This window comes from Caenorhabditis briggsae, assembly GCF_000004555.2.
Source record: "Caenorhabditis briggsae complete genome, chrI, whole genome shotgun sequence".
Classification (NCBI taxonomy): domain Eukaryota; kingdom Metazoa; phylum Nematoda; class Chromadorea; order Rhabditida; family Rhabditidae; genus Caenorhabditis; species Caenorhabditis briggsae.
Window position 1 is genome coordinate 1,068,783 of NC_013489.2, and position 24,113 is coordinate 1,092,895.

The window sequence follows — 24,113 nt, forward strand, 5'->3', positions numbered from 1 at the left end:
GAGCAGCCTCTGTCAAGGTGTGAACGCAGCCAACCGGATACATCCTGTCTCTCTCTCTCGTCAGCAGGACCACCACCAGCACTTCCCACTGCATCCCTTCTCTTCTCCGCTTCTTCTTCTTTCCACTCCCATCCCATCCCTACTCGCTTTCCTTCTTCTCCCCCATCTTCTTCTTCTACTTCTCCTGCTCCGAAATTTGGCTCCGCCCACTTTCTCTCCCCCTCTCTGCGTCTCTTCCCACTCTCTCTCGCAAAACCTCGGAAGACACCAAGGCCCTAGTCCTCTCTACTAGCTCTGGGTCCTTTCCCATCCTCACCCTATATATTGCCATATATATCTTCCCACTATTCTATTGTATTCTGATGCCACGTGGCAGGTGACCCACCCAGTCTTAAAATGCGTGCCATGGTTCGAGGAATGGTCGGGCGGGGCAAGAAGACGAAGGATAAGAATGGAGGTGTCGTGCCGCCGACGTCTACAGTACCCCCGACAAATTCCAATACAAAACACGCGAAAATCCAGCCGAGCTTCTCGTGCTCCCCGCCCATGGAAAGGCGGGATTCGCGGCCGGCCGCTGTCCAAGTGAATCCTGCGAACCATTCGGTTGGAAGTCCGCCAGCAAGAAGGCAACCTCCAAAACGGATACCTAGTGGAAAAGGAACATCAAATCAGACGCCAGGAGTGGTGAAGACGGATTTGGCGGTGTGAGTTTTTGAATTTCGGACTAAAAATTGATTTGGACTTTTAAAAATGGACTATTCCAAATTTTGGAAAATCACTTGGGCCCCTTCATTTAAAATTGGACTTTTTAAAACTTCCAAAAATGCCTTGGACTCTTTTTAAACTGTAAGTTTGACATTGGACTCTTAAAAATCTGAAAAACTGGACTTTTTAAAATTTGGACCATGTACTTGGACCGTTTGGGCTGCTTTTTCAGCAAAATTTGAACTTTTCTGAAACACTTAAAATATGAAAATTTTGGTATTTCAACAGAAATTGTTAAAAACAATTTTTTTCTGGTTCTTCGAAATCTGATTTTTTGAAAAATTGAAAATTACCAATTTATGAATTTTTTCATAAAAATTATTTTTTTTTCTAAAAAATCGAATTTCAAACTTCTTGGGATTTAAAAAAAAAAAAGGTTTTTTTTTTGAATTTTTGAGAAAACATTCAAAATTTTGGAAAAATTCAAAAATAGTGAAAAAAAAACTCAAAAAAAAATATTTTCCATATTTCAAAAAATCTGAAATTTCCAAAAAAAAAAAAACCAAAAAAGTTTCATCATGATGTTTGACTTTTTCCTCTTCTTGTTCCCACTTTTTTTTTTCAAAAATTTCTCTCTAAAATCCGTTTTGGCCAGTCGTGAGAACTTTTTAAATCCGTTTTTCGCTCCGCGAACTTCCTCAGAAAATCCTTTAGAAATTTTTTTTTAGTTTCACTTTTCAGCTCAAAATTTCGGAGCAACAAAAGTTATAATAATTCAACTGCAGTTACAAAAATTCTAGATATAATCCAAACGAAAAAAAACTTAATCCGAAAATTGCTTTTGATTCTTTTTCAATTTCACTAATTTTATGCCCCCTAACTTTGAGCCTAGTTATCTCGGCTCCTGTGAAAGATATCAAAAAGTTGTCAACTGATAAAATGTTTATCACATTATCAGCAATATTTTATCTTTTTAAAACTTTTTGATACCTCTTACAGTAACCAAGATAAATTAGATCTAAGTTAGGGCGTTTATATTTCATAAATGAGGCTGGTAGAGAGCTTAACTTTGCGCTTGATTGTCTCGGCTCCTGTCAAATATATCAAAAAGTGGTCAACTGATATAATGTTGCTGATAATATGATAAACATTTTGTTAGTTGACCATTTTTGGATAACTTTTACAGAAATTGAGATAAATAAGTTACAAAATGCAAGCATAGGGCGGCGTTCAACAGATCAATAGGGCGCAACAACGAAGCTTAATTATCTCGGCTCCTGTGAAAGATATCAAAAAGTGGTCAACTGATAAAATTTTTCTGATAATATGATAAGCATTTTGTCAATTGACCACTTTCCGATGTGTTTTACACTAAATAAGATATACAGGTTCAAAGTGCACAATGCTTTTTTTTGAGCTTTTTTGTTTGTTGAAGCTAACTGTAAGAATTTTTTTCATTGAAAATTTATTCTTGTTGGTACGTTTATGAAGTGTCCATTCACAATTTTTGCTGACTGACCAGTCAGTCAGTCTTCTCGTTTCATTCTGCTGCCAAAAGCAGAAGGCTCCTCTCATTTGAATCAAACGAATGGGAAGGAAGAAAAAGAAGAAGAAGAAGAAGCAAGAATATGAATATCAAGTTTCACATATCCCCTCCTCCCACTTTTGGTTCTTATATTCTGGGGACCAGCTTTATTCTTCCTCTTCTTCTTTTCTCTAAACGTCTGCGCCTCTCTCTCTCTCTCTCTCTCTCTCTCTCTCTCTCTCTCTCTCTCTCTCTCTCTCTCTCTCTCTCTCTCTCTCCTGTTTTATGTATATCTCCGGTAGTAAATGAACACACACTGCTCCTCTACTAATTGACATGGAAAATCATAAAAAGTTGAAAGGGGACGAAAAATCGTAAAAGTTGAAAGTTTTCGAAAATCCGGAAATTCGGGAGTTTAGAAAATTTCTCAAAATCCGAATTTTTCAAATAAGTTCCTAGATTTTCAGACTTTCAAATTTTCAAATTTGGTAACTTTTGGAAATTCGGAATTTTGGAAAAATTTATCAAAAAAGTTCAAAGATCCAATTTCAAAAATTCGGAATCACCGAAAACCTGAAATCCAAAAATTCTGAATTTCTGAATTTCTGAAAATCCGGTCCCACCCAATTATTATTTCTTCCCATCTCCTCCTCCATGACGGCTCCGATTTCGAATCCGTTTCCAATTTTAGGTTCTCTTTCTTTTTTGTTTTTCGAAAATTGTCGTTTTGACTAGTACTACTACTAGTACTAGTACCCAAAAGTACTCATTTTTTCTCTCTTGTGCTTGAGAGGAAATAATTGATAGTTTGTCGGTTTTTGAATAAAAAAATCAAAAAAGGAAGAAGTGTGTGTGTGTTTTTATTGGAAAAAAGGTTTTTTTAGAATATAAATGGAAATAGGGATGAAAAATGTAAAAACAAGGAATCTTAAAAAGTGAACAATGTTCATTAGAGCGCGGTTGCATTTTTCTGGATTTCAAACCGTTAACTTTAAGCTAAATTATCTCGGTTCCTGTAGAAGATATCGAAAAATAGTCAACTGTTAAAATGTTTCAGATCATATGATAATCATTTTATCAGTTATTGATTTTTTAATATCTTTCACAGGAATCGAGATTAATTGTGAAATGAAAGTTAAGCTCCCAGCTCACTTGGGATATAAATGCACACTAACTTTAAGCCTAAATATCCCATTTCCTGTAATAAATGTCAAAAAATAGTCAACTAACAAAGTATTTCTAATAAATAAATGAAAATTTTACCACTTGACAACTTTTTGATATCTCTTACAGAAATGGAGATAATTAAGCTTGATTAGCCATATTGACCATTTACCAGTTGAAAATTGTCAAGTTTGGAGCTCTCTGAAACCTAGTTTAAACTTTTTAAATTTTTTTTGGAAATTCCAGAGTATACTAAACAAAACTATAACTACATTTTTGTAATTTCCAACTTTTGTGTAAAATGAGGTTCTGAAGAAATATGTCGCCGTGCGGAAGGGACTACCAGGGGGGGGGGGGGGTGTGCACCTTCATGTCACAAGAGGGGAGGGTCCCTTCCGAGTAGCATATCTCCTCAGGATGAAACTTTTCAGAAAAGTTGTCAACAACCAAAATATAGTTCTAGTTTTGTTTAGTATACTCTGAAATTTCTAGACAAATCGGAAAATGTTGAACTACTTTTTGTGGGACTCTAAAATTGATTGTTTTTTCACTGAAAATCTGAATTTTTGGAACTAACTTCAAGAAATCGAAAAATTGAAAAAAAAAGTAGACAAAGAAGAATAATTTAATAGTAACAAAAAAAAGAGATGAACAGATTTTGGCTAGCATTTTTCCTCCTGCAAAAAAAGGGAGAAAATTCAATTTATCCACTATGTATACTGGATTTTAAAGATTTTTTGATTGAGATAAAATTGTCTAGAGGAGAGGGAAAGAAGAGAAACTTTTTTGAGAATTTGTTGAAATTCTGAACTTCTGAACATGTGAACATCTGAAATTTCGAAATCCTGATGTTTTGAAATTCTGAAATTCTGAAATTCTGAAATTCTGAAATTCTGAAAGTTCTGAAATTCTAAAATTGCTGAGATTTCAAAATTTTGGGAATATGAAATTTTGAAAATTTTGAAAATTTTATTTCTACTAATTTTAAAAATCATCTCTGATTTGCATTTTTTCTCTTATCTCTCCTAAATTTCTACACACTATCTAAGTGTTGCTCTTTGAAATCTTGAAAATTTCTTTTTTTTTTTAATTAAAAAAAAAAGTTCTTTAGAGCGCACTTTCAACAAAAATAACCAAATTTTGCTAGTTTCATTTTTGCACTGATTGAGAAATTCCAAAAAAAAAGGAATTTTTTCGGACCAATGAAATGTGTTGGTCCGTGCCAGGGCCTGCTGGACCTTCCGGTACTAACGAACCAAGGGAAAACAATTTTGAAAAAAAAGGATTTTTTTTTTGGAAAAAAAGGGAACAAGACAACTTTTCGAGGGGCACAGATGCACAATAAAATTGCTCATCTGGGAGAAAAATGGAATTTAGAGGCGGGGGGCCAAAAGTTGTCTGCGTGTTTAGCATTTTTATTTTTTGTTGGTCAGTTCTTGCTGAATTGAACATTTCTACAGTAATCCGATCACCTCCTCTCTCTCTCTCTCTCTCCACACAAAACATCTCCAATTTCCATAATCCTCTTCTCGTGTTCTCTGTGTATTTATACAAATTTTCCAGAAAAATCGCCTAAAACAAAATCCACAGAAACTCAATACTTTTTTGGGCATAGTAGGTAGTAGAATCTCGAATATCCCTGGGCTTTTGGGGTTTTGTCAATGGAGCGAATTTGAAATATTTGCACTGGAGCGCACTTGTCAGGGGGGCTAGGAAATTCTAATTAGATTTGCATTCCTTTCTAAATTTTTTATGTAGATAGTTGGAGTGTTCAGTAGAGCGAACTTGATAGTGTGTCTATGGAGCAGCTTTTGTTGAAATTTATCAATTTTCCAGGATTTTCTGAAAAGCGGTTTTTTGAAATAATATCTGAAATTTTCAAAAAATTTTGAAAATTCGAATTTATGATTTTTGAACATTTTGGAATGTCCCCCATTGAAAAAAAAAGAGATAATAATAGACAAATTTATGAGGTCCCATAAAATTTTTTGGTCTGGTTTTTTTTTGAATTTAAAGAGAAAAAAGAAGATGGGAATCCGATTTGTCATGTATATATAGTGTGTATAGTGTCCCCTACGATTTGACTAGGCATTTTTTTTCCTCTTTTCTCATTTTTTCTAGTTTTTTTGATTTTCAGCGTTTTCAGAATTTTTGTTTTGAATTTTCCGGAAGTTTGGATTGTTTGAATTCTTTAATTTTCTGAAAACTTAAATTTTTTTTGGATTTCCCGGATTTTCTAGAATTTACTTTTTTTGGAATTTTCAGAAACATTTCGAATCATCTATTTTTGAGTTTATGGATTTTCGTAATTTTGGAACTTTTTGTTTTCTTGATTTTTCAAAAATTTGAATTTCTTAATTTCTGAATTTCTGGAATTTCTGAATTTCTGAATATCCGAACTTCTGAATTTCTGAATTTCTGAATTTCTGAATTTCTGAATTTCTGAATTTCTGAATTTCTGAATTTCTGAATTTCTGAATTTCTGAATTTCTGAATTTCTGAATTTCTGAATTTCTGAATTTCTGAATTTCTGAATTTCCGAATTTCTGAATTTCTAAATTTCTGAATTTCTGAATTTTTTCTGAAAGTCGAAAAAACCCTCTGTAACATCTACAGTAACCTCAAAATACCCTCAGAAAATGCAATCGCGCTCTAATGCCAACTTTTTCATGTTCTGCTATTTTCTTCAAAAAGCTATTTTTGCAAATGCGCTCTAATGCAAATCCCTTCAAACTAGACTTTGACCCCATAACATTCATAACAGCCTGTTTTCCTCCATTTTCCTGCTTTTCCAACTACTCAAAAATTTAAAATTCAAATGTTTAGTTGGAGCGGGAAGAAGCAAGGGATGGGTGGCTCTGAGTTGTTGTATGTATTTGTATGTACAAAATGCCCGGGGCCGGGTTTTTCGATGGGTCGTGAAAGCCCCCCCCCCCCTTCGTTTTGGTTTTGTATGGGGGCTTCTCTTTTTTCCCGCGGGACCCCCTCCCGAATTTTGAGAAGAAGGAGAGCACATATACATAGATACATGCACCCGGACCACCACCAGCCATCCAGTTACATTCCTTCCGGTTTTTAGACGAGATTCTGAAAAAATAAAATCCGAAGTTCTGAAATTCTGAATATCTAAAACTATGAAATTCTGAAATTTCGATATTCTGATATTCAGAAAATTCGAGTTTTTGAAAGTCTGAAATGCTGAAATTCTGAAATTCTGAAAATCTGAAATACTGAAATTCTAGAATTCTTAGTTTCTGAAATTTTAAAAATCTGAATGGATCCCTGAAACCCAAAATTCCAAACTCTTGCCTATTCGAAAATTGGATTTTTCTAGATTCTAAAAGTTCTGAAATTCAGAAATTTCATAATTTTTTTTTCTGAAAATTTTTTTTTTATTTTTCAAAATTTTAAAGATTATTAGATTCTTAGCATTGCGGTTTCTTATATTCTGAATTTCTGAAATTCTGAAACTCTAAAACTGCAAAATTCTGAAATTCGAAAATTCTGAAATCCTGAAATTCTGGAATTCGAAAATTCTGAAATTCTGAATTTCTGTAATTCAAAAATTCTGAAATTCGAAAATTCTGGAATTCAAAAATTCTGAAATTCTGAAATTCTGAAATTCTGAAATTCAGAAATTCCATGATTTTTTTTTCTGAAAATTGATTAGATTCTTAGGATCCTTAGGATTCTCAGGATTCTTAGGATTTTTAGGAACTATGGAATTCTGAAATTCAGAAAATCTGAAATACCGAAATTCTGAAATCCTGAAATTCTGAAATTCTGAATTTCCGAGGCTCTAAAATCCTGGACTTCCAGAATTTCACAAATTTTCAGATTTTCGAAATTTCGAAAAATTCGAAAAATTTTGATTTTCCCCCAAATTCCTAAAATTTTGCTCCCACCAAAATGTTTTTTTTTCTTCTCCCAAAAGAAACATTTGTTTACATTTTAACACCCCAAAAAAAAAATGCTCTTTTCCTTTTTCCTTTTTCTCTGCGTCTCTCCATTTCTCATACTCTCTGAAATCGTTTTTTTTGTAAGGAAAAGATTGTTTAGTACAAATTTTAAAGCTAAATTTTGGGATTAAAACATGTTTTCAATTTTTTTCTTTTTCTAATTTTTATATATTTCCAGAAAAGTCTGCGTCCACTGTAAGTCCGACCGGGCGGACCACGAATTGCCGCCAAATCAAGCCCTAAACGTCTACAATCGACTCGGTATTCAGCCACCAGGTACGGTATGGCCTAGAAAACCAATAAAACAACTCGGCCATGGTAAACAAAGAGCCGTTTTTAGGGTCCTTATCCATTTTTATGTCTTCTCGATTTTGTTTAATGATCTGGAAGAAAGCATAAAACGAGACTTTCGTTCTAAAAATAAAATTTCAAAAAAAATTTTTTTGGAAAAAAGGGACCAATTTTCATAACCGGATTTTGAAATTGGGGATTTTTTACAAGTATAAGAATAGCAGACACAAAAATTAAGGGTTCTCCTTTCTTTGAAAAATCGAAAAGTAGGTTTTTAGGCCGTTGGCGGCTCGTTGGCGGCTCACCGGCGGCTGAATGCTGTGAATTTTCAAATTTTCAATTTTGGATTCAGTTTATTTCGGTTCCTGTGAAAGATATCAAAAAGTTGTCAATTGATAAAATGTTCATCATACTATCAGCAAAATTTTATCAGTTGACAGCTTTTTAATATTTTTTATATGGGCCGAGATAACTTAGGTTAAAGATAAGAACCTTTTTTTACTTAAATCAGCCGAAGAAGGCATCCTAAAATTTTGACCATATTTATCTCGGTTCCTGGAACAGATATCAAAAAACTTTCAATTGATAAAATGTTTATCATATTATCAGCAATATTTTATCAGTTGACAACTTTTTGATATCTCTTTTGGGAACTGAGATAAATTGTGTCATAGTTAAGGACCCAGTTTTGCTCAAAATTTGGCATTTTGGAGCCTGAAAAACAGATAAATATGGTCCAAAACCTCAATCTACTTTTAAAAATAATTTTTGATTTTCATAATTGTTTTATTTTCCAGCCGGAATGCCACAATCAGGCGTCGCCGAAGTCGAGGTGCCCGGATCAGTTGGTCATGGATACGCATGGGTGCCACCAGGACTCACCAGAAAGAAGGTTAGTGGTTTTGGGCAAGACTTAGACAAGACTTGGGCAAGACTTGGACAAACTTAAGCATCGCACCAAAACTCATTACTACTAGTGTACCGTACCGGACCAAGCTGTCGTATGGCCGGCCGCGGCCGGCCGCATATACTGCTTGGCGTACCTGAAAAAGGCACTTCAGAAAACTGACCATAACTTTGTTCATTTTCAAGCTAGCCTTCTGGTTTTTATACCGTCCGGAAGAAGGTAAAATTTTACTTTAGAATTTATAAACTACAATAAAAATGCTCAAAAAATGACTGAACCAAGAAAGAATATACAAACTTGAACATAGTTAATGTTGCGTGTCTGAAAATGTACTTTAGAAAACGGACCATTACTTTGTTCATTTTTTAGCCAGCTTTTTGAATCTTATACCATTTGAAAGGACGTAAAATTTTACATAAGAATTCAAAAATTTCAAATTTCATTTGGAAATCGAAATGCCTAAAAAATGGCTGGACCAGAATTCGAATTTCTTCTCTTTCCCTTCTATTGTTTTTTTTGAAATCGCTAGTTTCTCATATACATAAAATTCAAATTGGCGCCAATTGATCATCCAGCCACCTGTTCTCAGGTTCTCATACTGACTGAGGATTGACATTGACCTATCTTTTCACCTGTTTATTCTTTTTTTTTTTTTGAAATTTCTATTTTTTGAAAATTTTCAAAATTTTGCAATTATTTTAAATTATTCACAGCATGTTTAACTTTATTTTTAAATTCTGAAATTTTCTAAAAATTCTAAACCCAACCATGTTTATGCTCGTTTTGAAGCTCATAATCTTCTGAAATTGAAAATGAAATTGAAAATTTTTTTGATTTCCAAAGCAAGTTACAGTAATCCAAAGTTGAAGGATGAAGTGAAATTTTATTTCATTTTAAGCCGTTTCTCGTGACTATCTAAGTCTTTAAAGGTGGGGGGACGGGAGATTTTACGGGGGATTTTTGGGGCCAGAGTATGCATTCTACCGTGACGGTGTACAATGCTTAATGTCACTCTGCGTACAGCGGTCGTCCTCGCCTTTATGTATGCAATCGGGCGACCGCTTTCTCTTTGCCCGTGTAGCTCAGTCGGTAGCGGCGCCGCACCCTCAATCCTCGTCCCACACGTTCAACTCCTCGAGAGGCATATTTAAACGAAATTTCGAGAACAATATTTTTTTCATGTCCCCCCACCTTTAAAACGCTTTTATTTTTGGGTTCAAAACTCAAAAAATTGTATTTTTCAATAAGTTTTATTTGCGTTTGGTCCATCTATACCAATCACACCACACCCCTCTTATCCCCCCAAAAAATCTGTTTACATTTGTCGACACGATCAAAGATAGATACATATAGATTTGATTTGAAAATTTCGGTTTGGTCTTATATTTTTGAACTTTCAACGTCAGAAAATTCCATTTTCTTATATACCGTAAAACCTGTAATAGAAGGGCCCCCTAATTTTCAACTTTGAACCGATTTATCTCGGTTCCTGATAAAGATATAAAAAATTTATCAACTGATGAATTGTTCATCATAATATCCTACACATTTTATCAGTTGACATATTTTTGATATCTCTTATAGGAGCCGAGATAATTGAGCTTAAACTTGACAGTGGGGGGCACTTCTATTACAGGTTTTACGGTAGTTTTTGACCGAAAAAGTTTCTTTTTTGGATTTTTTCATGACTTTGAAACACGAATGAATTTCATTAACTTTGTAAAATTGGGTCATTTACTATTGGAAAAAAATTAGTTTTTGCAAAACATTTTTTCGGCCTTTCTATTGTACCAAGGTACCACCGGAGGGCTCTTTTATTACAGGGGCCCTTCTAATACAGGCTTTACGGTATCTAAAAATTTTGACCTATCCAAAAACCTAAATCTTTCAAATATTTACATTGAAAATTAATAATAATGACCCTGATTTATTTACTTTTCTATAAAGATTAATTTTTTAGTCTTTGTGCTCTTTTTTGAATTTTTGAATTTTGATTTTTCGCACGTAATTTGAATTTTTTGGGAATTTAGCTTACTGTAAGACCTGTAATAGAGCCTCTAGCTCCCAACATTGAGCTTATTTAAATCAAGTGCTGTGAGAGATATCAACAATGTGTCAACTGATAAATTGATAATCATATTTTTACCAATATTTTATGACACATTGCTGATATCTTTTACAGGAATCGAGATAAATTGTGTTAAAGTTGACAGTGCGAGAACCCTTCTATTGCAGGTTTTACGGTAACTTGAAAGGTCTAATTTTTTGGAGTTTTGAGACAACTCGGAAATTTTGAATTTCTGAATTTCTGAATTTTTGAATTTCTGAATTTCTGAATTTCTGAATTTCTGAATTTCTGAATTTTTGAATTTCTGAATTTCTGAAATTCTGAATTTCTGAATTTCTGAAATTCTGAATTTCTGAATTTCTGAAATCCTGAATTTCCGAATCTCCGAATTTCTGAATTTCTGAATTTCTGAATTTTCGAATTTTTCTGTGTTTTCTGTACCAAAATCCTATCAGTTCCCGTTCTATTTCTAGATCACTATCTTCTTCTTCTTCTCCTTTTTTCATTTTTTTGTTTCAAAAAAATGAAATTCTACAAAGTTAATCCATATCACAAATACTCTCTCTCATTTCTCTAACCACCCTCCTCACTTCCCATGCTCTCTCGCTTCTCCTCATTTACTACTACTGTTCATTTTTGCTCTATTTGCTCCTAAAAGATTCCTTTCCCATTTTGACTTCTCCGAATTTTTAGATCGAAAAAAAATTGTCTGCAATTTTTTATTTTTGTCTGAAAATTCTTTTAAAAAACGACTGAAAATGGGACTACTAACCGAAAACATGCGTGGCGATCCGTTCATGATTCGATTCATGCAAAAAGCCGGAGAGTTCTTTAGAAAAACCAAAAATAATTGGTTGATCGATGTGAGTTCTTTTCTTTTGGGGTTACTGTATTTACTGTGAATACTGTAGATACTGTAGATATGGATACTATCGTGTAGCTTAGCTTTTGTTGGGTTGCTGTACAAAACGAATAAAGTACGATGCGTCCGGTGGAGTTACTGTAGGCTACTGTTTTTTCGGTTACTGCAGGTATTTGGGTTACTGTACTTACTGTAGATACTTAGATACGGGGTCTACAGTCTGGCTGATCAATTTCAGTTATCGCAGCTCCCTTACTGGGGTTACTGTAGATTTTTTGTTTTTTGGGCTACTGTACATAATGTAGATAAACTGTAGATACTGTAGATATAAGGACTATTGTGTAGCCTACTTTTGGGTTACTGTAGAAAAAGAGTGATAAAGTACGATGCTTCCGATTGGGTTACGGTGGGCTACTGCTTTTTTGGGAACTGTAATTACTGTAGATATGGGCTTACTGTAGAGAACAGGTGACGAGAGGTACGATGCTTCAAATTGGGTTACTATAGTTTTCGAAGGAATTAGAAAAATCGATTTTATTAAATCATTTTTTGAATTTTCAGAATTTCCCAGATTCTGAAAATCAAAAATTCTGAAGATTCTGAGATTCTGAGATTCTGAAATTCTGAAGATTCTGAGATTCTGAGATTCTGAGATTCTGAAATTCTGAAATTCTGAAATTCTGAAATTTTGAAATTTTGAAATTCTGAAATTCTGAAATTCTGAATTTCCGGACATCATTTTTCCGGAAAATCAAAACATTATGGAATTTTCAAATTTCCCGCCGAATCAAAAATCTCATTTTTCATCATTTTTAGGTTGAAGAGTACATGTCCCAACTGCCGAACAATGTAGTGCCTCGAACCAATTCATCTGGAGAGAAACTTCGCGAAAAACAACTTCTGGTCCAGTTGCCACGTCAAGACTTATCAGTGGCATACTGTAGACACTTGACAACACAAACGGAGAGAAAAGTTTATGAGGAATTCGTGAATGCAAGAAATGAAATTGCATTGGACATTGGATATGTGTCCTCTAATATCAATAAAGCTATGGTGAGTAGGTTTGAAAAAGGAGTCATTTAATTTTAAGCTCAATTATCTTGGTTGCTGTAAAAGATATCAAAAATTTGTCAACTGATAAAATGTAGGTGATGTTATGATAAACATTTTATTAGTTGACAAATTTTTCAGATCTATCATAGGAATCGAGATAATTGAAATCAAAGTGTAGGCATCAAGCGGTCGGCAGTCTAGCTCAGCCGCGTGCTTTTTGAGCTCAATTATCTCGGTTTCTATTAGAGATATGAAAAATTTGTCAACTAATAAATTGTTTATCATAATGTCAGCAACAATTTATCAATTAATTACTTTTTGATATCTCTTATAGCCACCGAGATAATTAGGGTCAAAATGTCCCATACACCAAATTTTGCGAGATATGATATGGCGAGCACTTTGGGCTAAATTATCTCGGTTCCTATTAAAGCTATCGAAAAGCTGTAAACTGAGAAAATGTTTATCATACTATCAGCAACATTTTATCAGTTATGAAACTTTCCAGATCTATTATAGGAATCGAGATAATTGAGCTCAAAGTGCAAGAGAACGAGCCCCGCCCCATTTTTCTTCCCATGGGGGAAACTCCGCCTCTTTTCTCCCACTATGGTGTTTTATTGAGGGCTCAATAAATCTAGTAATTTCAATATTGTTTTGACATAATGAATGTGACAAGGTGAAGTAGAAACTTGAATTGCAAATCTTTTTTTGTTCGGTGGAGCGCAATTGCCAAATATGTTTTATGTGAAAATAAATAGCACTTTAAACAACGGACCATAACTTCGTTCATTTTTAAGCTGCTTTTTTGATTTTTATACCATTCGAAAGAGCCTAAAATTTCGCATTGGACCCTTTTAATGTCAAACTTTCAAATTGTTTCAGGAGTGCCACAAATGCTCGGGAATTCTGGAAACAAACGAGATGGCGGTGATCGCTCCGAAGCTTGGCGATTCGACTGGATGGCATCCGGCTTGTTTCACATGTCAGACGTGTGAGCAGGTAAGGTTGCAAACGCGCTACTAGGCTTAATTTTAGATTTACTTTTTTGTTGTTTCAGACAAAAATTTTGAATTTTAAATTCAAAATATGTGAGTTCTGGAATCTAATTTTGGAATCTTAAAGTCCACTTTTCGGGTTTAAAGACAAAATTTGTAGAATTTAAAATCCAAAATTTTGGATTTGAAGCTAACTAGTTTTGGCAGTTTTGTCAATTTGAAGCCAACTTTTCAGAATTTTAACTCCAAAAATTGTTTTTTCAGCTCCTTGTCGATTTGACGTACTGCGTAAAGGACAACCAAATCTACTGTGAGCGGCACTACGCCGAACTGCACAAACCGAGATGCTCGGCGTGTGATGAGGTACGTTCTTTTGTTAATCTTTTTGAACTTCTTATTTCTCTCTCTCTCTCTCAATTTTTTTTAGAAAAAAAAACAATTTTGACATACCCTTAACTTTGACCATATTTATCTCGGTTTCTGTAAAAGATATCAAAAGATGATCAATTGATAAAATATTTATCATATTATCAGCAACATTTTATCATTTGACAGCTTTTTGATATCTTTTACAGGAACCCAGATAAATTGGGTGAGAGCTGAGCTCTCTGACGGCCCACTAGAAAAATAAAAACCCTTAATTTAGACATGGTGTATCTTAGTTCCTGTTAGAGATATCAAAATTTTGTAAACTGATAAAACATTTATCATTTTATGATAAACAATTTCTCAATTGACAACTTTTTGATATCTTTTACGGGAACTGAGATAAATGGAGTCAAAATTAAAGAGCTTTACTATCCCGCTCCCTTGGCGCCTTTCTTCCAGCACTCGAATTTTTTGACTTTTAGGTATGTCTAAAAAAATTTCTAGCCAGTTTTTCTAAAATGTACTTTCTAGCGATTGTAAAAAAGATTTTTGACTATTAAAAAAGTGCAAAAATTTAGTATTTAATGAAATATGGGCTGTGTTATTAGCTTTCCAACATTTAGTCCTTCTTTTGGCAATTTTTCAATAGCCAAAGAACTTTTTCACAACTTTTAAAAGATAAAATTTCGAAAAACGAGGTCAAAACCTTTCTAGAAAGATAAAATTCAGCAAAAATTCAAGTGCTGCAAGAAAGGCGCCAGCAGTACGCGGATGGCGCCAATGGCCCCCTTGGCGCGTTTTTTAGGGATACTCTCTAACTTTGACCCTAATTATCTCGCTTCCTGTGAAAAATATAAAAAAGTTGTCAACTGATAAAATGTTGCTGATATCATGAACATTATTTTATCAGTTAACAACTCTTTCATATCTTTCACAGAGTTCGAGATAAATGGGACCAAATTTAAGAGTCCTTTTTTCTGGTTTTTTCTTTGACACCTAACTTGGGTGCCTGTGGGTTCATCGATCAAAAATTGGGGGTGTCATCAATTTCCCAAAAAAAAACACACACACATTCTTCTTTCTCTCATCTTTTTTCTCGTCTCCTGTGTCTGTTTTTTAACGACTGTGTACTTAACAGATTTTCGAATTGACCGAGATTCCCTTTTTTTCTTGTGTTTGTGGGAAAAGGAATAAGAAGAACGGAAGTATGTATCGTCTTATAGTGTTCGTCTTTGGTCACAGAAAAATCAAGAACGGTTTTTTGGGAAAATGTTTTGTGTGAAAATTCAAAATTACTTTAATTTTTATGTTTGAAAAAGAAAGTTACTGTAATCGTTCTAATAAAATAGTTCCCCCGCTATTTAATTTTTAACTTTGAACCAATTTATCTCGGTTCCTGTAAAAGATATCGAAAAGTTGTCAATTGATAAAATGTTAACAGTTTTATGATAAACATTTTATTAGTTAGCAACTTTTTGATATCTTTTATAGGAACCGAGATAAATTTCGGTAAAGTTAAGGAGGCCCAACTCTTTCTGTATGTCTTCTTTAACCTATAATTTTGAGCTCAATCATCTCGGTCCCTGTGAAAGATATCAAAAAGTTGTCAACCAATAAAATGTTTATCATATTATCAGCAATATTTTATCAGTTGACAACTTTTTGACATCTCCAATTAAAACCGAGATAATTAGCGTCAAAGTTTTCTATCAAAAAAATTCTGTGGAATTTTATATAGTCAACACTTTGAGCTGAATTATCTCGGTTCCTGTGAAAGATATCAAAAAACGGTTGACTGATAAAATTCTATTCATATGATTAAAAACGTTTTATTAGTTGACCACTTTTTGATATCTGTCACAGGAACCGAGATAATTAGCGTCAAAGTAAATTAAATTCTGTGGAATTTTATACAGTCAATACTTTGAGCTTTATTATCACTGTAAGAGATATCAAAAAACGGCTAACTGATAAAATGTTAACAGTATTATGATGAATATTTTTTTGTTAACAACTTTTTAATATCTTTTATAGGAACCGAGATAAATTTCCTCGAAGTAAGGAGGCCCAACTCTTTCTGTATTTCTTCTTTAACCTATAACTTTGAGCTCATTTATCTCGGTTTCTGTGAAAGATATCAAAAAACGGCTGGCAGTTAAAATGTTTATCATATTATCAGAAATATTTTATCAGTTAACAACTTTTCGATATCTTTTACTGGAATCGAGATAATTTGGCTCGAGTATGGTATTTCCCAATTCTGACATTTAACATTTTTAAACTTCCTCTTAACTCGACAAATTATTCATAAGCCTTTCCCTCGTCATTTTTTGATTCCAATTTCTTTCTGTGACATCATTCTTCAGAATGATCCGGAACGAAGAAATCCGAGACTCGGGCCGTTCCCCAGTCATTTGTCAACACAAAAAATGTGTCTTTTGTTTTTTTTTCTCGCCAAAAAATCTTCATCATTTTCTTCATTTTTTCTCAAAAAAAAAATGAACAAAAAAGTGTTTATTTTTTCAAGTCAGTTTTTAAAAAATTAGGGATGAGCAATAAGAAATTTTCGAGAGAAACAAAAAAGTCACAAAATCTCAGATGACGTGTGATTTCTTTTTTGGAAAACAATAGAAAATTGAATTTTGAAAAAGCGGAGAGCAGAAGATTTCGAAAATCTTTTTTGTTTCATTTTTTCGATTTTTTCGTGTCTCCAGAAGTTTTTTGCCGCTTTGGCTTGGCTGGGTGGTCTGACGATTTTTTATTGGAATTCAGAAATTCTTTGAAAGTTTCAAATTTTCAGATTTTGGAACTTTCAGATTCTCCAACTTTTTTACGCCAGAAAAACTAATGACTTGAATTTTCGAAACTTTTGGATTTCAACAAAAAATTCAAATTTTTTAGAACTTTTTGGAATGTTAATAACTTTATTTAATTTTCTCAATTATGGATTTTTAGGAAAAATTTCTGAATTTCTGAATTTCTGAATTTCTGAATTTCTGAATTTCTGAATTTCTGAATTTCTGAATTTCTGAATTTCTGAATTTCTGAATTTCTGAATTTCTGAATTTCTGAATTTCTGAATTTCTGAATTTCTGAATTTCTGAATTTCTGAATTTCTGAATTTCTGAATTTCTGAATTTCTGAATTTCTGAATTTCTGAATTTCTGAATTTCTGAATTTCTGAATTTCTGAATTTCGGAATTTCTGAATTTCTGAATTTCTGAATTTCTGAATTTCTGAATTTCGGAATTTTTGAAATTCTAAATTTTCGTGATTTTGGAAAATTTTGAATTTCCAATTTTCAGGATTTTTTTCAACTTTGCTATATTCTTCAACTTTTTGTCAAATCCCAAAAAAAATTTAAAGGCGCATAGCTAATTGTTGGTTGACATTTGCCTCAATTTCGCTCTTTTTTTGGTCCCAAGGAAGTTAGTTTTGTCTCTTTTTTCTGAGATTGCGTGACTCTTTTTGGCTCATTTTATTTGTTTCCATTTTTTCCAAAAAAAAAAAAGAAAAAGAAAAAAGCCCAAAAAATTGTCTTTTTTGTGCTCTTTTTTTTGGAATTCTTCTTCCAAAAATTTCCAAAAAAAAAAGGATTTTTTAATGAGTCAGAAATCAAATGATAAATGTTTCTTATCACTATAACAGTTGTTTTATCATAAGTACATATAGATAAGTCATGTGGCATTTTTTCAGAATTTCGGTGGTTGGGAAATTTTTTAAAAATTGAATTTTGGCTAGACACTCGACCATATTTTAATTTATTTAAAATTTTGAAATTCGAAATTTTTTTCAGATTCTGAATATTTTTTCCTACAGTAACCCTGTCTTTTGTTTCCGGTCTATTTCCGATGGAACTTTTTTTTGTTTTCCGTGATATTATTAGTTTTTCCCCCCGAAAACGGACAATCGGCGGGCCGCCGATTGTCGTTCCAGAAGAAAAAAAAACAAGAAAAGACAACAAATCGAATCGAATAATTCATTAGAACAAGAATAAGAAGAATTTTCTGTGTATGTTGCCTCTTTTTTTGGTTCTTGGAATTTTCCTGGTTTTTCCAGAAAGCTCTAGGAAATTTCGTTGGATTACTGTAGAACTAATGAGTTGATTTTTTTTGAAAAAATATTGACTTTTTCATTAAACTTTTTCATTACACAATTTCAGAACCCCAAATCTTAGAATCCAAAATTCCATTTTTCAAAAACAAAAACGGAAAATTCTGAAAATGGTAGAAATTTTCAATTTCTACCATTTTTCAAGTTTTCTAGACTTCTGAATGCCAAAATTTCGGATTTTTCAAATATCTGGAACGTTCAGAAATTCAGAAGGTCTGAAATTTTGAGATTCAGAAGTTCCAGGAAATTATTTTCAGCGCAATCTACCAAAAATGCTCCCCCAAAAAATTGAAAATTAGTCCCAAAAAAATAGAGCTCCTAGTCCGTGATTGAAATGACACCAACCAACCACACACATGTTTTTCTTCTTCATGGACCCTTCTTTTTCTATTTTCTTTTCTTTTTTGCCGTCACTCTGTCATGTTTTATGTGTTTGTATGTGAGAAAAGAGAAGAAACAGACAGACCTTCTTCTGGATTTTTTGTTAATCATTTAGTGTATTGGAAGAGAGAGAGAATGGGAGCGTGGGACGTATCTCCTCGGATCCAGATCCATGTGTAATATTCTGGGGTCCCTCCCTCTCTCTCTCTCTCTCCCTCTCTCTCCCCCTCTCTCTCTCTCCCTCTCTCTCTCTATTGAATCTAGAAAAATCTCCGAAATTTCACAATTTCTATTTTCTATACACTCACAAAATATATCAGCTGTTTTGAGCAGGTACAATCAAACTGACGTGCTATATTTTTGACCACTATGGACCATTTAGAACCACCCACTCTTTTTGAAAGATTCTTAGATTCTTAGATTCTTAGATTCTTAGATTCTTAGATTCTTAGATTCTTAGATTCTTAGATTCTTAGATTCTTAGATTCTTAGATTCTTAGATTCTTAGATTCTTAGATTCTTAGATTCTTAGATTCTTAGATTCTTAGATTCTTAGATTCTTAGATTTTGAAGGCTATGAAATTAGGATATTCCAAAATTTCGAAATTTGAGATTTTGAGATTCTGAAATTTCAAACTTTGGACTCTGGGATCACTGACCCCTTATCATATTCCCAACCCTCTCTCTCTTTCTCTCTCTTGTTTCTCTGCGTCTCTCTCTCCCTCACACACGCTAACTATCTTGACACCGACCAATTGTTCGCCCTCGGTCCCTCTGGAGCACCCTGTGGGATGCTCCAATCGTCGTCATTCCATTCGTTCTCCCTTGAAACACCCCATTTCTTCTATTTTTCCCACTTTTTCTTATCAATTTTGTCAGAGCAGGAGCACCTACGTGCTCCTGCTCTCAAGAATTTTTTTCATGTCGGAATAAAAACATTTAGGTCTGGAAAATGGTTTATTGCGATTCCTTTTGTGTTAGATCCTGGAAAAGCCGAAAATATATGAAAATCAAATTTTCCAAAGCTATGTTTTTGACTTATCTGGCAAATTCTAATATTTTCACTTTTTTTTTTAATTTTCAGAACTTTCGACTTTCCTACAGATCCTCCGAACTTTCGAGGAATTCGGGATTTTCTATTTTCTAGAATTTTTTCGGATTTTCTGAGTAATCGACTTTGAATTTCTAGGATTCGAAAAAGTTTCTTTTCAAGGTTTCAAGGTTTTGGAATCTCTAACTTTTAGAAACTAAAAAAAGAATCATCCCAATTTTTGGTTTTTCGGTTTTCAATTTTTTTTCAATTCTGAAAACATTCTGACATTCTGGAATTTCGGAAAAACTAGAGTTTCAAAATCCCAATTTCCACAGTCCCAGATTCAAAATTTTCAAATTTCGAAATTTCAGACAATTTTCCAATGATCGAATTCTGAAACTTCCGAAATCTTCTAGTATCTTGAATTCTCTAATCATTACTAATAACATTCACCCGATTCTGTATGTGCGTATGTATGTAGCGCACTTTTTCACCCATTCAAAGTCAACCGATCAAGCTGAAACCTGGTCCGATAGATCAGAATTGTGCCTTAGTTGATGCCCGAACTTTTGGTTTTTCTAAATTTTGATATTGAAGTTTTCTGAAGACGTTCCTTGGTTTCACCACACAAAACGGTGATGGGCAGAAAGGGCGATGGTACAGGGCGACCGGAGGCCAGGAGGTTCAGCCCCGAAGGGGCGTAAACCGACTGGAAGTTTGAAAATTAGGAATTCTGAAATTCCACGTTTCCTCGAAACCTTCCAGATTCCTCTAGAATCTTAAAATCCAATTTTTTGGGTTTCTAAATTTTTACTTCTAAAATGTTTGGGAAAGTTTGCAATTTTTGAACATTGTCAGTTCTCTGATTTCCCTGGATCGGGGTTTTCAGATTTTCAGATTTTCCTATCCTAAATTTTCATTTTTTGGGTACCCCGGATGTTTTAAAAAAGAAATATTTCACACCCAAAATGAGAGGATCTCTCCGCAAAGAAAATAGATCAAAAAACGAGATAAACTTCCTTTTCCCCCGTTTTCCCTCTCCCTAAAAATGCCTATAAATTTCCATGTGATACCCAATGGTCCCGTTGTTTATGTTTCTCTGGCGGTCCCAAAAAAAAGCACAAAAAATGCAGAAAAAAGAAGTGGAAACTAGACAACAAGTCACTGGTATGTATATATGGTCGCGCCCCGTTTTTCTCCCAAAAATCTCTCGTTTTTTGGTATTTTTGGTGCTGGAAAAAGAGCCAAAAAGAAATGTCTTCTTGTGCCTTCTTCCGGAGCTTCTGGCACCCCGGGGGACCACAGAAACTAAGAATATGAGATATTGAGAGAGAGAGAGAGAGAGAGAGAGAGAGAGAGAGAGAGAGAGAGAGAGAGAGAGAGGGATGTCTTTTGTGTGGTTTGGAATTTCTTGTAGTTGTAAGAAATTTTCCTAACTTTGGCTTCTCTTTTCTTCTCCTTCTTTTTTCTATTTTTGGCGGTTTGTATATTTTTCGAGGCTTTTTGATTTTCTCGGATTCTCAAGATTTTTAGGATTTTGAAAGTTCTAAGATTCTGAAAATCTGAGATTCTGGATTCTTGTAATTTTCGGATTCTCAGATTTCGAAATTTTAGAGATTCATTTTTAGAGTTTTTTGAAATCTAGATTTTCGGACCTTTGATTCCAAGATTCTAAGATCCTTAAATGCTGAAATTCGAAATCTTCTAGATTCTGAAATTCTTAGATTTATAGATTCTTGCGTTTCTAGTTTTTTAGATTCTGGCTTTCCAAATTTCGAAAATTTTGAATTTTTAAGGATTCTGAGATTCTGAAATTCTAGAGTCTAGAAATTCGAAGTCTTCCAGATTCTGAATAGCCTGGACTTTCTGAATTTCTGAATTTCCGATTTTCCGAATTTCTGAATTTCTGAATTTTCCGGATTTTCTGAATTTCTAAATTGCTGAATTTCTGAATTTCTGAATTTCTGAATTTCTGAATTTCTGAATTTCTGAAATTCCAAGTTTTTGGTTTTTTTGAGTTTTTGAAGGTTTCGATCTTCCGGGATTTTCGAGATTTCTGAATTCTTCGGAATTCTGAAATTCTGAAATTCTGGTTTCCTTAATACCTGATTACTGTAAAAATCCTAATAGAACGGCACCCGGACCGTCCACTTGGAGGCTAAACATCTCAATTTGTCAACTGATAAAAAACTTATCATGTTATCAGCAATATTTCATTAGTTAATCACTTTTTGATGTCTCTCACAGAAAATGAGATACATGGGCTTAAATTTGTCGAATCGGGTGACATTCTATTAGAGTGTTTACGATATCTTAATAACTGAACTTTTTGCTTTATGCGATTCTGAAATTCGAAAATTTGGAAATTCAGAAAATCTAAAATCCTTGGTACCTGAGAATCTCAAAAATCCAAAAATTCTAGAAAATGTTTTTCTAGAATTCCCAGACTTCTCCAGGAAATCCTAGCCGCCAGAAATGCTTCAATTTTCAATATAAAACGAAAATTGCTCCCCAATTTTCAGCCACCAATTTTCAGTCATTTCTTTTCTTCAAAAAACGAAAATTGAGCATTTCCTATTTTGAGTTTTTTTTTCCAAAAAAAACTTCTCTTTTTTTGAAAAAAAATATAATTTCTGAAATTTTTGACAAACAATTTCTCCCAAAATGTTTATAAAAGTGGGGCCCGAGAAAAAAAGTTTATGACACAATAGACTCTTTTTTGGTTGCTCCAAAAATGCTCCAAATTTTTTTTGGCTCTTGTTCGACCCATTTTTTGAGCTCTATTTCGAAAACTTGCCATTTTTCGGATTCCAAAAAAAAATTGGAGGAAATTTCAATCTGTTTTAATGGGTCCAAAAAATTGGAAAATCGAATTTTTCCGGGACCAAAACAGGCGCAAAAAAGCAGCAGTGCATGATTAATAGATTGGAAAAAATTGGAGCGACAAAAAAGAAAAAAAGAGACACACATTTTTTTTGTTTCTTTTGTTTTGTTTTGCCCCTTTTTTTGGCTTTTTTTACCCAAAAAATATTTGTCTTGCAAACAAAAAAAAATTAGAGGTGGAAGTGGGTTTTTTGTCAAGTTTTTTGAAAAAATTAGGCAAAAAATCAGCATTTCATAAATGAAAAAATTCCAGAAAATCGAAATTTTTCAAAATTCCGTAATTCTGAAACTTTGGAAATTCTGAAAATCCTGATTATTCGGAATTTCAAGAATTCTGAAAGTCAGAAAATTTCTAGAATTTCTGAAAATCTAGGATTTCCCAATTCCAGAAGATTCCTAAAAGTTTAAAATTTTGAAAAAATCTGAAATTCCAGGAAATTTGTGATTCGAGGAAATTCATGTATCCAGTAAACTCCCATAAATTAAGCAGTTTTTTGGAAATTCAGAAATTCAGAAAGTCAGGAATTCAGAAATTCGGAAATTCAGAAATTCAGAAAGTCTAGGCTATTCAGAATCTGGAAGACTTCGAATTTCTAGACTCTAGTATTTCAGAATCTCAGAATCCTTAAAAATTCAGAATTTTCGAAATTTGGAAAGCCAGAATCTAAAAAACTAGAAACGCAAGAATCTATAAATCTAAGAATTTCAGAATCTAGTTTTGGAACTTTGAAAGATTCTGAAATTCGGAAGTTCAGAAATTCAGTAATTCAGAAATTCAGAAATTCAGTAAACTACCAAAAGTTCAAAAAGTCCAGAAAATTCCTATAAATTTAGAATCTTTAGAAATTTAGAAATTCTGTAAAAGTCTGAAAATCCGGGGTATATTTTCAGATTTCAGCATTTTTTGAAAATTTAGTTCTAAAAATCCGGAAAAGTCGTAGAAACTCAGAGTTTCATGTACCGTCAAACCTTTATTAGAAGGGTCCCTTTAATAGAAGGGCCCCTCTAATAGAAGAGCCCTCCGAGAGGGGCTTAAAAATAGAAGGGCCCTCCGGAGGTACCTTGGGACAATATACGGGTCTGCCCTTCTAATACATACTTTTTTTTTAGATTCTCAATTTTTCTTTAACTGACAATTTTTTTTTCATCCTCCCCATACTTTGCTATTCATTTTTCCCTCGCATTTTTCTCCAAAATTCCACAAAAAATAATAATTTATAACAATTTTCAATACTTTTTCAAAATAAATTATCCATAATTTTTGCAGCTAATCTTCGCCGGCGAATACACAAAAGCGATGAATAAAGACTGGCACAGTGACCACTTTTGCTGTTGGCAATGCGATCAAACATTGACTGGACAGCGATATATAATGAGAGATGAGCAACCATACTGTATCAAATGCTACGAGGATGTGTTCGCCAATCAGTGCGATGAGTGTGCTAAACCGATTGGTATTGATTCAAAGGTAAGCAATTATCTGGTTTGCTGTGAGAGATAACAAAAAGTGTCAACTGATAAAATATTTCTGATGAAATTTCGCACATTTTGCTAGTTGACCACTTTTTGATAGCTTTCACAAGAACCTAGATAAATATGCTTAAAGTTTTGGAACAAAAAACAAAGAAAAAACGGGAATCAAGAGTTCCAAGAATCAAAACATGTTTCAAAATATCAAAAATTGCTATAAAAAACCATTTGGGACTTGAAAGAATCGAACTTTTGGGTGTTCTGCTCCAAAGTCATCTCTCTTATCCACTGCGCCATCACCGCGCGCTTAGGCGCCCTTTGGGCGCCGCGGT

The 24,113-nt window shown here is 33.6% G+C and overlaps 2 protein-coding genes across 2 annotated transcripts in view; both read left to right on the forward strand.

Annotated features, from left to right (window-relative positions):
* Nucleotides 1–396: 396 nt before the first annotated feature.
* CBG16953 lies at nt 397–8,561 on the forward strand (the record flags this gene model as incomplete). The annotated part of the gene is made up of 3 exons (XM_002648789.1): nt 397–704; nt 7,532–7,634; nt 8,442–8,561. 3 exons carry the CDS (start codon nt 397–399, stop codon nt 8,559–8,561), a joined length of 531 nt encoding a protein of 176 aa, XP_002648835.1.
* A 2,837-nt stretch (nt 8,562–11,398) lies between these two features.
* Nucleotides 11,399–24,113, forward strand: part of Cbr-lim-9 — a gene marked incomplete at both ends in the record, with an annotated part of 17,323 nt that continues 4,608 nt past the window's right edge. Inside the window, 5 exons of the mRNA XM_002648790.1 lie at nt 11,399–11,482; nt 12,298–12,534; nt 13,420–13,536; nt 13,797–13,895; nt 23,579–23,779. Coding sequence (XP_002648836.1) covers nt 11,399–11,482; nt 12,298–12,534; nt 13,420–13,536; nt 13,797–13,895; nt 23,579–23,779 — 738 coding nt within the window. The remainder of the gene's footprint in view (nt 11,483–12,297; nt 12,535–13,419; nt 13,537–13,796; nt 13,896–23,578; nt 23,780–24,113) is intronic.